This window comes from Cygnus atratus, chromosome 7, assembly GCF_013377495.2.
Source record: "Cygnus atratus isolate AKBS03 ecotype Queensland, Australia chromosome 7, CAtr_DNAZoo_HiC_assembly, whole genome shotgun sequence".
Taxonomy (NCBI): Eukaryota; Metazoa; Chordata; class Aves; order Anseriformes; family Anatidae; genus Cygnus; species Cygnus atratus.
The window spans coordinates 28814433-28832359 of record NC_066368.1 but is presented as its reverse complement, the minus strand read 5'-3'; the positions used below and the strand labels follow the sequence as shown (position 1 = coordinate 28832359).

Below are 17927 nucleotides of genomic sequence, written 5' to 3'. Positions count from 1 at the left end.
TAATCTTTAAAAGTCCTTCCAGTCTGGGCTTGTTTTTCTTTGTCTGCTTTGTACAGTAGGTATGTCTGCCATGCTGCCAGCATGCATGGCCTTTTGTGCTTTATGTAACCTGGAAAGCTATTTTTAATTCTGCCTGAACATGGCCCAGAATCATCCACTGTTTTCTTGTGTCTTGATAGCAGTTTTAAGCATATCACTTGGAGTACTTTTTCCAAGTCATAGAATCATAGCAGGGTTTGGGTTGGAAGAGACCTTAAAAGCTCATCCAGTTCCAGCCCCTGCCATGGGCAGGGACACCTCCCACCAGATTGGGTTGCCCAGGGCCCCATCCAGGCCTTGAACACCTCCAGGGATGGGGCACCCACAGATTCTCTGAGCAACCTGTTCCAGTGCCCTAAATCACCACCCTAAATATTTGGGAACATGTCTGAAAAAATTCTGCTGCCATTTTCAATCAATGATATATGTATAAAAATTTGTCACTGTCATAGGAAAGTACTACAAATGAAATGCTTATGATATTGGAACGAAAGAAAGCTCTGCTCCAACATCACTTCCTGTGATTTCCACGCTGTTTTGTTATACAGCACAGCATCCTTTATGTGACCTTGAAAATGTTTCCTTCAGCACAGAAGGTTTGTTTAGAATTTGTTTCAGTGTTTGTAGCTGGATAATTTTCACAGTGGTGTTTGTAGTTGAATCATTAATCAATTTTATTTTATTGTTTTCACAGTGTTCTTGTTTTATTTATGCTTGAATGAGTAAGCTGTTTTGCATGGATGTTTTCAAAAACAATGATTAACTATAGTGTTTTTATAACCTAACAACAATTTCTCTGAGTTTTGACAGTTCTAGCTGCTGCCAAAAAGGGGAAACCTTAAAACTAGTTCAGTGTTACTCTTTTATTCCTCCAGAATGAAAGGAAGTAACTGTTACCAGAGTTGCACTCTCAGTTCCACGTACAGACCAGTATCTGGAATTTATTTCTCCAATATTGTTAAGTCAGACACAGCTGGCAGCTCTAGGACGATAAGAACAGTCTGAGGAATTCCCATGTTGAGCTTTGTGTATGAATGTACTCTAGTTAGGAGAATTGTGCAGTTTGCAATTGTCAGAGGTATCCCATGAGTTTAGTCTCTGAGCTTTTCCACTTACTTCAATAGGACTGTGTAAAAGTAAATTTAGATTCATAACTCAGCATCTTCACAATCTTACAACTACTGTATTCTTCCTAACTTTGGGTGTGTGCATTCAGTCCTGACACATACAGACACGTGTCTAATACAAATTTTATCTCTCAAGTTTCGGTTTGTCTGGATTTCATCTTGCCTCTTTTAGGGCTAGAAGAAAAAACATTTTTAAAAGATTATTCTGTGGTGGATTTTTTTTTCAGTTCTCTTTTATGTGTGCTTATGGTTGAAGACATATGGACTTCAAAATCAGCAGGATGAAAAGATGTTTAAAAGCTCTTTCAATCTTGGCCAGCCATAAGTACAAGTATACAAGCATCAGCGGAGTGATTCATGTTGTGTCTTCGGTCCTTTTAATCTCACGTATGTAAAGGGAAATTATACACGAGTTTATATAAACTAAGGGATAAGAATAAGGATGAGTGTGTAGCAGATTGTATTTTAATGCTAATTGTAAGATGCATCTGATAACATAAAGTAAATATTATGCACTTACATTTTAATGATGGATGTTACGCTGGTAATCTTATGTTCAAGGTAGTGGTAAACATGGCTTTCAGAGTGGTAACGTTTCTGATTATTTTCTAGATTTTAAACTCTAAATGTAATTTCCAGACACATCTCTAATTACAGGACTTGAAAACCCCTAGGCCTATCTGCTCATGTGGTGGTTTTACTCGAGTGGGCGGCCGAGCTCCACCACAACCGCTCTCTCACTGCCCCTCCTCAAAGAGGAACGGGGAGAAAATATGATGAAAAGGGCTCAAGGGTTGAGATAAGGACGAGGAGATCACACAGTAATTATCATGACGGGCAAAACAGACTCAGCATAGGGAGGAAGTAAGATTTATTGCTTATTACTAACAAGCCGGAGAAGTGAGAAAGAAAGGAAAGAAACCAAAAGCACCTTCCCCACCATCCACCCTCTTCCACCTCTTCCCCCCGAGCGGCGCAGGGGAATGGGGGTTATGGTCAGTCTATAGTGCTTCTTCGTCGCCGCTCCTTCTTGGTCACTCTCGTCCCCTGTGCTGTGGGGTCCCTCCCACGGGATGCAGTCCTTGCCGAACTGATCCAGTGTGGGCTGCCCACAGGCAGCAGCTCTTCAAGAACTGCTCCAGATATGTGTCTGTACCGCGGGGTCCATCCCTCAGGAGCGAACTGCTCCAACCTGGATCCCCCACGGGCAGCAGCTCCTGCCAGGTCACCTGCTCCTGCGCGGTCTCCTCTCCACGGGCTACAGGTCCGGCCCGGAATCTGCTCCGGCAGAGGTCTTCCACAGGCCGCAGTCTCTGTCGGTGCAGGTCCACCGGCTCCACCGTGGTCTCCTCCGCGGGCTGCAGGGTGGAACCCTGCTCCACTGTGGTACTCCATGGGCTGCAGGGGGACAGCCTGCTTCACCATGGTCCTCACCACAGGCCGCAGGGGACTTCTGCTCCGGTGCCTGGAGCACCTCTCCCCCTCCTTTCCTGACCTTGGTGCCTGCAGGGCTGTTCCTCACTCCTCTCACTCTCCCAGCTGCTGTGTGGTGCAGCGTTTTTTTTCCCCTGTCTTAAATATGCTCTCACAGAAGTGCAAAACAACATCACTTATTGGCTCAGCTCTGGTCAGCAGTGGGGCCCTTACCTAACATGGGGCAGCTTTTAGATCCTTCTCACAAAAGCCACCCCTATGGCCCCCTGCTACCAGAACCTTGCCACGTAAACCCACTACAGCTCAGTCAATCCATGACATCAAAATTTTCTCCTTCGCTTGTGGAACATGCTGGAATTTTAGCCAGCGTCACGTGCTCTGTGGTGATACAGCTACTACCTTACCCTTCATGAATGGACGAATTTGAGCAGTAGGACTTCACACATACACAATTTCTTGGGATTGTCTGAGCTCTGCCCTTAAGTAGAGCTTACTTTTCTCTCCTAATTGGAGGCACCTGAAGCTCCAGGTACATTTCGTTGCTTTTTCTGTCTGTGAAGTGCTTTGTGCCATGCTTTGGAACCTCAACCCATTGAATAAGTTGCATGTAGCTTCCATACTTCCCTTCGTCACTTTGTTTAGGTAGGAACATGTCCAGTACTCTGTGCTTCCTCATAACTGTACAAGTGCAGGAAAGACAGAATCAGGACCTGTATGTGGAAACAAAATACTGATTCTCCTCCTCCTATTTTTATACATTCTTTAATGCTCAGCTGGTTTCTGAGTTGCTTCCTTGAGCAAACCATCAGCAAACTACCTAGGCTGTCTGGTGAGGCTGTCAGTGCTAATTCAAGTGTGTGGAGCTTGAGATAAAAGCAGAAAGCCCAACAGAAAAGCAGAAAGCAGAAAGTGAACCTAAATCCTTCAGTATATCTTAGTACACTTGTTAAACTTAGCTCACGTGGTAGGGAGTGTGAATTGGAAAGTATCACTTAGGATGCCTTTGAATGTTCTAAATCTGAAACGTGAAAAATGAATCTGAATCTGAATTATTTTTAAGTAACATATCCAAGGGGACTTGATTGGCTTACCGAATTTGTAGTAAGTTGTGCAGCTATTTCTCTGTAGGCAATAATTCCATTTTGTCTTAGCATGGTCATGATTGGTTACATGTTATGGTCCAATGACTATTTGATAAGCTGGGTGATAAGACCACAGAAGACTTCATTATGGAAACTATTTAAAGCATCCAGCTGAGCTGCATTTTAAAAAAATAATAAAAATTCTGGAGCTATTGAAGACTATGGATTTCCAATGGATTTAAATCTGACGGTTTGGAGTTGTTATAGATTTCTTTTAACTTAATTACATCAGGACTTAAGTTTGAATTTTCTCGTTTTCATTTAGACATCAGGGAACCTACATGAGCTGTCTATTACAGATGCCATCAGGGTAGGAAAATGATGAGCTGGAGTCAAGACTTCTAATAAGCCTGCACAGCCTGTACTGTATGCAGCTTCTCTCCTAGGGAAGGGTGAATTCTAACATGGTGAAAACACCGCTTAAAGCTTGCTTTTGACTACAGCATTCACAGCTATGTCATTTGTATATTCTAGTATCTGTGAAAAGCTTGAATCCATTGTAGCCCTCCCACTGATGTGGAGTATTTAACAGCATCCTCTCTCATTTCTGCATGTCTGCCTACCTTAGTAACGGTGGTAGCAACCTAAATTGTCTATGACCTTCTCTCTGCTCTTGTCAGAGGTTCAAAAGTTAGTAACAGTGAACCAGTGGCAGACCCACATCCTATGTGGATGCAAAGACCTTGCCTATGTTTGGTTGTCCTAGGAAACCAACTAAAAGTGGAACAAAACAGAACAACTACAGCCCCTGCCAAAAAAAGGCTCTTAAAACCCCTTAATTTGTCAGTGTCTTAAGAGAAGGTCGGAAACCTGCATAAAAATTACGTTAAAAAAATAGTACAAGAGTTAGTTATGAAGTAGAATGTCCTCGGCTATTGAGATTATGTAATACATTTCAAATCACAGTTAAAAAGCAGAAACTGGTGTAAAACAGAGCCAAATTCTATTCCTTACAAGAGATCTGTGTGAGAGGTATGCAGCAATTACCAGTGTGTTGAAGTAAAGAAATGCTCATTCATGCTGCAGACTGCCAGTGTACCCAGTGAGTTACAAAAGCCCACTCATGCTGAGCACGCTGCTTGCTCAAGAAAGCTTAGTAAAATTGTGTTCCTCAGCCTTGAGTTCTCTCTGCTGCCCTTCAAGCGATGAGTTTTGCCTTTCACTGTGGGCTTCCCTTTGCTTGAAAGAAAAGTGGGTCTTAAATGAAAATTCTTGTGTGATTAAGGCAGTTGTAGTTTTCAGACATGCTGACAGGTCAAATTAAAGCTCGCGTGAATATGAGGCTCCCTCTCCTTGCTAGATTTGAACTCACTTGACCTAACTTGAGATAGGTAACATTTTTAGTTTTTGATTAAGACACAGCTGCAGTAAATGGCACAAGTTGTTGCCAGTCAAATAAGAATGAGGTAGAACAAGTGTGAATGTGAGGTTCATAATATTCAACTAAAATGAAAGCTTGTTTGCCTCTCCCTTTTGTTCAGTGTCATGTGAAAGTACAAATCATGTTCGAAAGGCTACTAATTTCTCTAATACACAGTTAATATTAACAGCAGTAGAAGATTAAGGGCAATGCTTTGCCTTCAGCTACACTGTTAGATGAAGAGCATTGGAGCAATTAGGTCAGTGACCTAGAGCAGAGTAACTTGGATAAGAATCTGGCCCCAAGCAACTTGTCCAGGGCCATACAGTTGGTGCCTTCATCTGTTAGATCTGTTTTCTTTCGTTGTTAGTCTTGGAGACATAGGCAATTTCACCGTCTTGGAGGCAGCTGTACTTGTTTATTCATCAGAAGAGAGAAACCTCATGCCATAAGAAGCTCCAGATCACTTCCTGCTCCAAAATCTGGCCTTTAATAATCAACTGTTTGGGAGTCTGCATGCAGGAAAATGTCATTCTCTGTTTTCCAGCAACACAGTACTGAACTGCTGTAATACTGAGACAGCATCCTTCCAAAAATACACCACAAAATGGGTCTGAGTGCAGTCCAAAGTATGGTCGTACAGAATTTCATAAGGATGCATAGATATCTGACAATGCAGGCTTCTCCTGCTAAATGAACAAGTTACGTATGATAAATTGATCTGCCTCTGTAGTAGTGTTTCTGGTGTAGCAACTACCTCTCAAAATCTGAATTTCTTATAACTGTCCACATGCAAATTCTAGCGCATATAAGTGGCTGTATAGTTCATTGTATTTTTTAGATGACATTTAAATTAAGCTAGAAGATGGTTTAGAGCTGTTTACATCCCTTATTACCTTGTTTCTCTTTCAGCAGCTGAGAAATGCTCATTTTAATTAAAATTTGTTTTTAAAATGCATCTTGCAGTCAGCACATGCTGAGGAGAGCCACTTACCACCCATGTACAGTAAGTTTGCTGTGCGGAACAAAACGGGAGCATTACTTTAATTAGTAGTAAATACTGTGGTGGCTTAGTGTTAACAGATTACTATGATGTCCTGTTTGATTTCAAGAAGGTGGGGTTGCACTAGCCTAGCTCTAGCTCTGACGGTCAGGGGCCTGAAAACCAATGGTTTTTAAGTAGAATAGAGTAGTGCAGCTGGAAGAGACCTTCAAGGATCATTGAGTCCAACCCCCTGACTTCTTCAGGGCTAGCCGAAGTTAAAGCATATTAATAGAGGACATTGTTCAAATACCTCTTGAACACTGACAGGCACGGGGCATCAACCACCTCGCTAGGAAGCCCATTCCAGTGTTTGACCACCCTCACAGTAAAGAAATTTTTCCCAATATTCAGTCAGACCCTTCCTTGGTGCACCTCAGTGCCGTTCCCATACATCCTGCCATTGATGAGCAGGGACTGACACCTCTCTTTGCTCTTCCCCTCCTCAAGAAGTTGCAGAGAGCAACGAGGTTGCCTCTCAGCCTCCTTTTCTCCAAGCTAGAGAACCCCGGTGTCCTCTCCTTATAGGACACACTTCCCAGCCCTTTTGTCAGCTTTGTTGCCCTCCTCTGGACATTTTCAAGTATTCTGACATCATTTTTATGTAGTAGAGACCAGAATTGCACATAATATTAAAGGTGAGGCCCCACTAATTCTAAATATAACAGGAGAATCCCCTCTTTTGACTGTCTGGCTGCGCTGTGTTTAATGCGCCCCAAAATGCAGTTTGCCCTCTTGGCTTCCAGGGCACACTGCTGGCTCATGATGAGCCTGCTGTCAGCCGCACCCCCAGGGCTCCTCCTGCTGAGCTGCTCTCCAGCCACTCGTCTCCCAGTCTGTGCCTGTTCCTGGCATTACTCCATCCCAGGGGCAGCACTTGGCATTTTCCTTTGTTGAACTCCATGCAGTTTCTGATCACCCAGTACTCCAGTCTATCTAGATTCCTCTGCAAGGCTTCTCATCCCCCCAGGGCATCAACAGCACCTCCCCGTTTAGGATCATCAGCAAACTTGCTGAGGATGCATTCCACTCCTGCCTCCAGATCATTGAGAAAATGTTGAACAGGATTGGCCCTAGAATTGAGCCTTGGGGAATACGGCTAGCCGCTGGCTGCCTGCCAGGTGTAGCCCCAGTTAGTATAATCCTTTGAGCCCTACTGTTGAGCCAGTTCATCACCCAGCATAGCCTGAACCTGCTTGGACAGTTTGTCCAGGAAGATGCCATGAGGGACAGTGCAAGGCCTTACTAAAATCCATAAAGATTACGTCTGCCACCTTCCTTTCACCCACCATGTGGCTGACCATATAATAGCTTTGTTTTTTAAATATCTCCCAGGAAAATCTTCTCCATACCTTTTCCAGGGACTGAGTTCTCTGTATTTTCCTGGCTCTTCTCTCATGCCCTTTTTGTAGATGGGTATAACATTGGCTAGCTTCCAGTCAGCCAGGACCTTCCCAGACTCCCACAATCTTTGGTAAATTGTTGGGAGGGGTCCAGCTGTAACATATGCCTTTTCCTTCAGCACTCTGGGATGAATCCCATCAGGCACCATGGACTTGGAAATGTTGAGCTGATACAACTCTTTGCTTATAATTTCAGTGACCACAGATGGAAGGTCTCTGTTCCACCTGTCATGGTCCTCCAACTGAGGTGTGGGCAGCCCAGCGTCTGTCACAGCAGCAGTAGCTGAAGCCACTTTTGCCACACTGCATTTCTCACTCTACAGAAGGTTCCAGAGAAGCCTTTTTTTAGCTTCAGTATGACAAGGTACACTAAAAACACATCTATAATATAAGCAGCCTAAGAGAACTTTAGTGGGAACAATATATTGGTATAAACCTTTTTGTTCAGAAGAAAGGGTGAGGTGACACTCATAGTTGTTGGTGGTTGTACTCAGCCACAGCTCATCTGGCCAGTTCGGTTTATTCATTTTTGCTACTCATAGGTCATAAAAGGAGATCACAGTAATTCTCAGCTCTCTACCATGAAGATTAGATCAGTCCTTAGATCATGGTAAGGTCAGGAGATCTGCATACTTTGGAGGAGGGGGAAAAGTAAACATAGCGTGTGTGTCATTTTAGTGTCCTACAGTTTTGCTGGTCCTTGGTGAAGAAATATGTACCCACATGATTATTCACAACCTTCCAGTTGTGCATTTTTATCTGATAATGAAATGTCTCTTTTTTCTTAATTTCCTCTTACAATTTTTTAACATGGTGAAAATGAAATTTTGTGTGCACCTGTGTGTGTTTAGCTTAGCATTTTAGTAACGCACCTTGATTTACATGTAAGAAAAATATAGAAAGAAAGCAGAAAAAATAGGGTAATAGGGGTCCAGTCTTGTGTGTACTTTCCAGAAACATGAAGGTATGCAGTTATAAGAATTGTCTTCCGAAAGTATCCATAAGGCATTGGGAAACTGAAAAAGGATTCACATCCTTTTCCAGTTTAGTACTCAGTCTGTCAGAAAGCCACTTTTTTTTTTTTTTAGGCTGCTATTAACATCCTGAAAATGTTGTTTAGTTTGGATGAGTTGAGTGTAAATACTAAATACTTCTAAGACATTAGGATACCCAAGAAAAATTTAATCTCAGTGAATGAATGAGGTCAGCCTTGCTGTATTAGCAACTGCACAAAGTTTTGCTGATTGGACTTTTGGTCAGGTTTTGCCGTAGGCTTCGGGTTTGTGAAACTTATGAGCTTCCACGATTCACTGTCATCTTTAGATATGAATCATTAGATATTTGTAATCAAGTGTATATATAAGTATTATGCATGAACATCATTGCAAGTAGTATGTATAAAATCTTTTGCATGTCAGTCTGTATTTAAATCAGAGAACACATCTTTTGCATAAAATTTATTCCAGGTGTAATTCCACAGACATCTATGGCAGGAGTGAGTGTTGTTCCCATGTTCCTGCTTTTTCCTTGGTACTGTATCTACTGTCATTTTGAAGTGTCAGTGAAATGCTTGGGTTTTATTATTTTTAACTTTGAAGGAGTATATATGTATGGCCCAACAAACCCACTCGCGAGAATTTTGTGTCTAAGCCAAAATTTATATTCCACAGAAGTGTTATAACAGGACTATTTGATTTCTGCTTTCTAATGATACTGACCTTCTCTGTACAGATGTATTTAATTTCCTGTTTAACCTCATGTTGCATTCAGTGTCTGCTGAGAGAATGTTAGACCAGAGCCCTTTAGTTCTGATGGCATAGTCATAGTCCAAAATATATCCGTGAAACTCTCTATTTGCTGCTGCTGGCTGTCAGGTCTGCCACACTTGTGCTGTGTATTTCCCGTGGTGTTAGTGGAAACATACCCCTTTGAGGAAGGTAAGCCCCTGACATCCCATCAGCCCAAGATCTCAAAGTGTGATATTCAAGCACTATCACTGAGGGCAGACCAACATCCAAGCTGAATTAGTATTCATGCGGATGGCAAACCTTCAAGACTGCTGAATGCTTTTCTTTCATGATACGCTTTCCTTTGGTTGCTGTACTACACCTCTTGTCAGGCAGCAACCAAGTCTCTGAGCTGTCTTCGTGCAGTGAGAGGCTGCTTGTGGAACAGGGTCTCAGTCCTGTAGCTGGCAGCAGGCAGTGAGAAATGATGCTGTGGAGAGCGGGGCACTGCTCAGTGGGAACTAAGCCTGCACATTTGTTGCTGTCAGTTGCAGGACTGAGGTATTGGTCTGATCCTGATGTGAATCATGGGACTGCTTGTGCAGGGCATTTGTTCTCCATGGGAGAGAGGAAGAATTGAGCCTTTTGTAAGAGTTTTTACCAAGAGAAACTCCTTCATGCAGAAACTAGAAAATCTGTATCGCTTTCATAAACTCTTTCAGCTTCAAATTTCTGCCAATGGCTAAGTAACCCTTGTGGATATCACCCAGTGAAGTCTACGTAGGCACAGTTTTGGGGTGCACTCACTGCTGCAGAAGCTGGCTGTGCTGAAGGGTCAACTGTGCTCGCAAAGTCTAGGTTTCTTCTCTTTGTTTTGCAGTGTGGAGTATTGCTGCTGAAGTCAATGGTGTAGATTAGTAGGAAGGAATTACGCTTTGAGTTAAACCAAGTAACAAGGGAATCTGAATGTATAACGAACATTTCCAAACCTGTCAGTAAATATAGATATATTCTTGTTATAAATAATACTTAATTTTCAGAACTTAACAAAAAAAAAAATTGGACAGAGGAGTGCACGTTATCTTACTAGAAAATGCACAACACTAGTGTCAGACATGGGGAGGAAATGAGGAGAAAGATTTAGAGAGGCTTATTCCTCTAACAGGATTTATCGAGACAGGCATTCTCTTTTTATTTAATGTGGGAATTGATTTTACAAGGATATATATTTAGAAAATATTTTAAAATATGTTTATATAAACATAAAAATCTGTATTAGGAGTTGGTTTACCAGGATTCTGGGTGAAAGAGGGGGAGAGGCATTTAAGAGTCTGAGACAATTCACTCATTTTTTGTACAGGAAAAGAAGCACAGATACTGAATAACAAATAAATATTACTTAGGTGGCTACGGCTAGCAAGTTGAATTTTGAAAAAGGATTGCCATCCTGGAGAAGTGTCACTGACATGGCCTAAGAAATACCTGCCTTGACTTGATCATTTTATAAATGTTGTTGTAGTTGTATTTCCTCTATGTGTTTTTGTTGTCTCTTAAGCAAGATGATGCAGTGAACATTGAAACTTTTGAGATTCAGGTTAATTAATTTGCTCAGTAGGGACATATTGTCACAGTCCTGTAGAACAGTCTTACATAGCTAGCAGTTGGACAGAGCCCCATTCATTTCAAAGCTGAGAAGAAAAACATGATATTATATGTATGATGAAATAAATTTAAAGTGTGTAACTAATATGTAATTTCCTGGCACTTTTCCTGTCATTTTTGGTGGTTATACAGAAAGAAGAATTTTCCCTCCTATTAAATTCCTCTCCCTTATTTTTTGAGGAAGTAACGTACCTCCACACTAAGAAAATTCAGACTGAATTGTAGTACTCAGTGTCACACATAAGCGGTTCTCTGGAATCACGAACTTAATGTTTTGCCTTTATGGAGCCGATGTATAACCGATCAGCTGATCTGTCAACACAAAGAAAGCGAGAAATTTTTCAGAACTCATAAAAATGTGTCTGGTCATTCTGCGCAAGTTGTTGTATCTAAACGAGTTGTTTTCAGTCGATAATACCAGTTACCAGAGGATTTCCAATACCAGAGGATATCTTACCCCATGGTACTGATGTGCTCTTTTTCACGTTGATACCTCTCATAAAAGATTTCTACTTCAAAAGGTCATAGCTAATGCCTCTCATTGTATTGGAAATGTTGATTTGAGAAACACACTTTCTGTTTTCCCTAATGGATATATTTTAATATCTAAACCAGGTGACATTAAAAAAAAAACAGATTTGTATCATAAGGTTTTATTTGGCTTTTATTGTGTCTATTACATGTGTTACTGGTATCTGTGTATAATGCATACCTGATCTTCTGAGACTGAAAACTTCACTGTATCTTGTATTTCATTCCTCTGTGCCTCTCCTCCCCGTTTACCTATCTCAGGTTTACAGATATCCCACCAGAATGCATTAAGAATCCAGCTTTAGCTCTTAATTTTCTGCTAGGTGGGTACGATCTAACCTTTTTTTTTTTTTCTTTTCTTTTTTTTTCTTCTGGCTTACAAACCTTAGTCTTGTTTCCTTTGATCAAATTCCTAGGTTTTCCTGGAGCTGACACTTCACAGATAAATCTGCTGGGGTTACTACCTTGAGTGTCTTTTTAAAGACAGTGCTCTGCGTGACATGGAGCAGGGAGTTGGCCCAGATGGCCTCCAGAGGTCCCTGCCAACCTCAGCCATTCTGTGAGTCTGACAATGCCTTAGCAGGAAACACAGTCAACAAGAGTTTTTAAAATGATGCAGGGAAGAGCCATTTTATTGCTTTCTTCTCTTTTCTGTTGGTTGTTCTCCTGGCGTGTTTGAGATCTGTGATATAAAGTGCATTTACATCACTTCAGAGATATGTAACGTTCCACCATGACTTAGGACAGCTTTGATTTTGGTTGAGTGATGGTTTGAACGTGCCCCTCCCTTAATTCCAAAGTCTGCTTAGATATTTACAGTTTTCCCATGTATAAAATGCATATTTTTTTTATCCAGATGTTGGACAAATGTCCAATGCCATGAAGAAGAAATAGCTTTATGAAAAGCTTTCTTATATTACTTTGTTTGCTGTTCTCCCTAGTATCCAAGTCTGCGTTACAGATAGAGAGTAGTATTTTAGATATGTTTTTTCATCCACAATTAGTAAAGGGAGGCTTTGTCAGCTCCAGCAGAGAAAATGATTTCACCTGGCCCTTCCTTCTTTTAATTTCTCCAAACTTAATGGACATCGTTGCAGCTGAATGACTATTTCATGAGTTCACTTCACACTGAGTACAAGCAATTGCACTCATTATGGCTTCAATACCTGCTTTTTTTTTTTTCCCAGTTGATGGATGCCTATTATGTCATTGTATTCAGGCATTTGCAAGTTCTGTTTTCTGTGAATTTGTTTGTTGACTGCTGGATAACTTTTCATGCTTTCACAGTGCAGCCAGCTACATAGTTAATGCTGTGAAAGCTGGCATATTAGTATTATGGATGGAGTTATGGGAAAGGAGGCGTGATTTGATTGCTGAGTACAAATCAAGTGAGTTCTTGAATGCTTAGGAGTCCTACTGCAGCCTGTCTGGTATACAGACTTTGAGCATGAGCCCATCTTTTTAGTGCTTCCAAATAATGAAATAGAGTCATAATTTCCACATGCAGTGTCACAGGAATCTGGAATCAGTGTATTATTTTATTGGTCTACTTACATAAAATTTACTTATGGGAGCTGTAAATAGCCTTAAAGGATGGATTACAAATTAGTCCTTTCAGGATTTCTTTTGTGGATAACATAAACAGTTTGCCTGAGAAATGAAAAAGCAGGCAAGTATTACCTTGCCATTCTGCAAAGTTCTGCATTTTTAGAGTGAAGGAAAAAGAATAATAAAATATGCTAAAATTATAAAAATTCAGTGATTGTGAGGGCTCAGTAACTACCAGCTGGAGATGTGTCCAGGTTCTTCCCTACCGCTTGCCACTGCTGCAGATGTCATGGTTCAGCAATTTGGTTTGAGTGATGAGGCAAATAAAAAAAAAAATCCTCTTCCAAATATTTTCAGCATAGACTTACCAATTTCTGAGTCTTATCATTTGTCTCCAGTAAGGACAGATGAAAGCCATGGATGTTCAATGGGAATTTTCTGCCTTTTTTCCCATTCAGAGATAATTTATGTACGTAGAGGATATAATGAGGATACTAAATTAAGTGTGTCTGTGTGTGTATAAATAAAATTGGTTTGTTACCCATTTGCCAGCATTTTGGCTCAGCTTCAGCAGTGACTATCATGACTGCTTTAAAATTGATTAGACAATTTAACTTGTAATTTAACTCTGGATATGGCAGAGAGAGATAAGCCTGTGAATAGGAGCATAAAACATGAATATTGCATTTCTTCAGCTGATCTCAGTAAAGCTAGCATTTTGTGTATATTCTTTGGCTTTGTAGAAATTTAATGTCTTATGCTTCCAGTGTGACCTATGCACACGAGTGGTCTTTGACTTTTTATAGGGGTCAAGAATCACTGAGCCCTATTGCTTGTTATAGAAATAAGCTGTTTTGTTGCTGTTGTTGGAACAGAGGTGTTTCTGCAGCACACAGAGATGACATGCCTAGTTGTTGTTTTTTGGCAGTGAGACCAGGTTTGTTTCACTACTAGCTTTTGGATAATTTTCTGCCTGAAAGAAACCAGAGAGCAATGTTTCTATCAAGTCCTGCAGTGGCACCCACTGTTGAAGCAACATGAATGCAAAACAAAGCAGCCATTTTAATTGGAAGCTGATCTGTTTTAATTTGATATGAAGCTATTCAGAGTGACATTTCCTATGCTGCTTCTGTTTTCAATTCCTGTATGTATTGTGATGTTTCATCAAAGAAAGATGAATTTAGCCTCAGTGAAGTGGGAAGACGATTAACATGAAAGCAGCTTGTTCTAAGGCCTTCTCCACTTATTTTCATATCCTAACAGTACTAACTTCTTGTCAGCTGGACTTTTGGATGCTTTAGGGAAAATATATTCTATTTTTGAGTAAGTTCAGCTGTTACCTGTGCTTTTAGTAGATTTCCTATTTCCCAATGTTGTCTGTTCTTTAATTGATACAATTGTTCTTTAATTGTACAAATTGATACAATTGGTACAAGGAAGAAATGGTTTGAAGTGGATATGCTTTCCAGTATGAAAACCAGTTCAAACCATTTACCAAAGCACAGGTGAGAAAAAGGCAAGGTACAAATATGTTACCTTGTTAGTCAGCTGTATCTGTGTGGGGGGAAAGCTGGTCTAGTACCTGCATCCTTGGTCATTGCCAGGTTCCTAATACTGCCTGTCAATTCAATGGCTTTTGACATTCAGAACTACACAATTAAGTATAAAAATATACGTATGCGTTACATATATCACAGATACTTCATATTCTAAATACAAGGGAAACTGGAATATTGCTTGCTAGTGATGACTGTGAGATGCTTTATTTATTTCATATTCTGTTATACTCTGTCTGTATTTCAAAATCTCTAAAATTATTTTTTCCACTTCCAAAGAACTTTAAAGATTTCAGAGAAGTTTTTATTATGGATTTTGTGCAATCACACACACACACACACACACACAAAAGATAGCTTTGTACTTAGTAATGTGAGTGGTTTTATTTTCTCAAGACATATTAAAAATGTTTCTAAAAATTATCTGGAGATATTTTGATAAGCATTCATTCAAGCTATTTATTCACTTTTTAAGTAAAGGAAGTATGATTCTATGGTTCTATGAAATGGATGAGGAGCACAGACATCTAAACATTACTTCCAAAAATTATATAGAAAACAGTAGCCATTTGTGGGAGCACTTTTGCTCTTTAACTGTCATGAGTGTGCTCTGAAATCTTTTTTCATCTTGGTTACTTCAAGTCAGTGGTCATTACTGCTTTGCACATCTCCTGAAGTTTAAATTACCTGGGCCATTTATAACGTGGCTAGAGCCCAAAGGTGCGGAGTACACAAGATCAGTTTTGAAGCGAAGTTGCGCATTGAAGTATCATGAACATATATGGCAGCGTCTGTGCTCATGTCCTTATTCAGTCATTCAGTGTGCTGGGATCTGAGTCCCTCCAGCCTTGCTCCTGGAAGAGCAATCGTGTTACTTTTCAGTGTACCTGGTAGAGCTTTTAGTCATTTTTCAAATACAGAATGCTTACAAAACAAAACAATGCTGTTTTCTCCCTGCTAGCTTTCTGAAATCTCATGGAGGGAAAAGCATGTACTGTGTATTTTGTAGGAACAGAAAGCCTTCAGTAATGACTGGTATTCCTGAGTCTATTGCAGTCAGTACAGCTGTTGAAAAAGTCCCTGTGTCTGGAACAAATAGCATAGCATTTTGAGGAAGACCACACACTTTCTGACTTGGATATTGATTAAAAAGGGGTGGGGGTGATGGGGGGGAAGGCAATAAGATGTTTAAAAAATAGAAAACATGTTGGTTGTAAATATATCAAATGAAACAAAAATAGATAAGTATTATTATTGGTTCTTTAAATCATCATCAATAAAATTACTTTGTTGTAATACCACCTGGAAATACATGGATTTCTCAGGCACTGAATTTCGCGTATCCACGTGGAGAATTCTGAACAGCCAGAACAACCTGAACAATTCCTGAACTGAGGTGTTGACGTAACTCTTTGATAACATACGGTGATAGGTTGAAAAGTCCCTAATGATTTACAAGTCACATATTTTATTATTATCACTGACTGGATCCCTTTGTGTCCAGTTTTTTATCAGTTATGATGGACATGTATAATACTACCTCTTGCTGTACTTAGATGTGACTAAAAATAATTCTGATAATGTGTTCCCCACACATCTCTGGTACAACTGTAGCATGAGTTCCCTGCTTTTTACCTCTGGACACAATTTGGGAATTTTCCTTAGTTTTTTATACATACTTTTTTTTTTCTCCTTTGTTTCTTTCTATTCTTATTTACGGGTGGGTGGGGTTTTTGTTCTTTTTTTTTTCCCCCTGCTTCTTCATTCCTTCTCTTACATCATTTTCTCTATTTTTTTTTCTTTTTACCCACTTACTTTTCTCTTGTCTTTCAGGTCTTTTGTATTGTTTGCTTGCTTTTGAATTGTGTTTTACGTAGTACAAGATCACCTAATGTTTCTGAGTTATAATATTCACTGGATGCTGTGCAACAAGGTTGCCCTGGAACTAAGGGAAGACCTAATTTTGGTACCTGTGTTGCTTCTAGGGAGTCAGTGGACATTTGTTCATTATATTCAGCATATATGCACTTAGAGATATTAGAAGAAAAAAAAACAAAACACCCTTCCTAAGGAAACTGCGGGGGGTATCAGCCGGGCAATAGAAAAAAGAAAATAGAAAATGACGCTAGTGTATATGTCCCTTTTACTATGGCTCAATAAAATGACCCCTTTGTTATTTGTTTCATTGTGGAGGAGAGTATTTTACGTATGTGTATGTATAGAGATCATCTATAAACCTTGAGGAGGGTGGTTTTACTTTGTGCTTGAAAAATACTTTTAGGACACATGTGATTTCTATTTGTATTTATTTCATGGACAAGTATGGATAGGGCCATTATGTTAACTGAACTGTGGACATTGCCGGCATCTTAACTAATCATTGTAGCACCAGAAAACTTCAGATGTTTCTTTTTCTCAAACTGTAACTGCACAAAGTTGTGATATTAGCCAGTCTATGAAGCCCACTTATGTGTTACTAGTGCTTGTTCATATGAGGAATGCCATCCCTTTTCAGTATTTCTCGTCATTCAAATTGAGGCTTGCATAATTATGCCTTACCATTGCTTCTAAGTACCACCTATGAGATTTTGTTACAGGCTGTTCAGAGATATCATCATATAAGACTACAGAAAACAGAATCTAGTAGGACTTCAGCTGATCATGCTTGCTTTTTTATGCAGGGAATAAATCACAAGATAGTGGGATTGCAGAGATGGAGGAACTTCCCGTCCCACACAACATCAAAATAAGTAACATCACGTGTGATTCCTTCAAGATTTCTTGGGACATGGATTCTAAATCCAAGGATCGCATCACTCATTACTTCATTGATCTCAACAAGAAAGAAAACAAGAATTCCAACAAATTTAAACACAAGGTAATTTTCTTTTAAAAATCAAGGTGGAAATGCATGACTTTAAATACATGAATCTCAGTGGTTTATTAACTGATCAAAACCAGGTATAGGACATCTGGCTAAGGTGGGTTTGATTAATCTGACTGGCAATATTTTTTTTACATAGAATACCTCCACTTAAACCTTATGTGCATGTACACACAAACACATTTGTTTCATAGAGAAAGGAATATTACCTTTTCTATTTCATTTGAAACTAAAACAGTTTTGGAAGCTGTACAATTTATTGTAAGACAGACATTTTTATTCCTGACTAGTTCTTAATCATTATTTAAACAATTTATGTTTTCTGTGCCTGTCCTCAATCAGTGACAGACCCATGATGGCAATACATGTTGTTTCAACAGAAGTGTCAAAAATTCTAATGCACTTCTAGGAAGGCTTCCAGCAATCTTAGGTTGCAGCATTCAGCACTGTGACCTGAATATTCATCTGGCCT

General features: G+C 39.9%; 1 protein-coding gene across 9 annotated transcripts in view; it reads left to right on the top strand.

Moving 5' to 3' along the window:
* PHYHIPL (phytanoyl-CoA 2-hydroxylase interacting protein like) overlaps positions 1–17927 on the top strand; it is a 122251-nt gene that overhangs the window by 95021 nt on the left and 9303 nt on the right. For 8 of the 9 annotated variants that reach the window (XM_050711933.1, XM_050711934.1, XM_035571414.2 and 5 more), the window contains one exon: positions 17253–17449. In XM_050711933.1, the coding sequence (XP_050567890.1) occupies positions 17253–17449 (197 nt within the window). Of the gene's footprint in view, positions 1–7743; positions 7912–17252; positions 17450–17927 lie in introns of all 9 variants that reach the window. The other variant, XM_035571803.2, reaches the window with a different exon arrangement.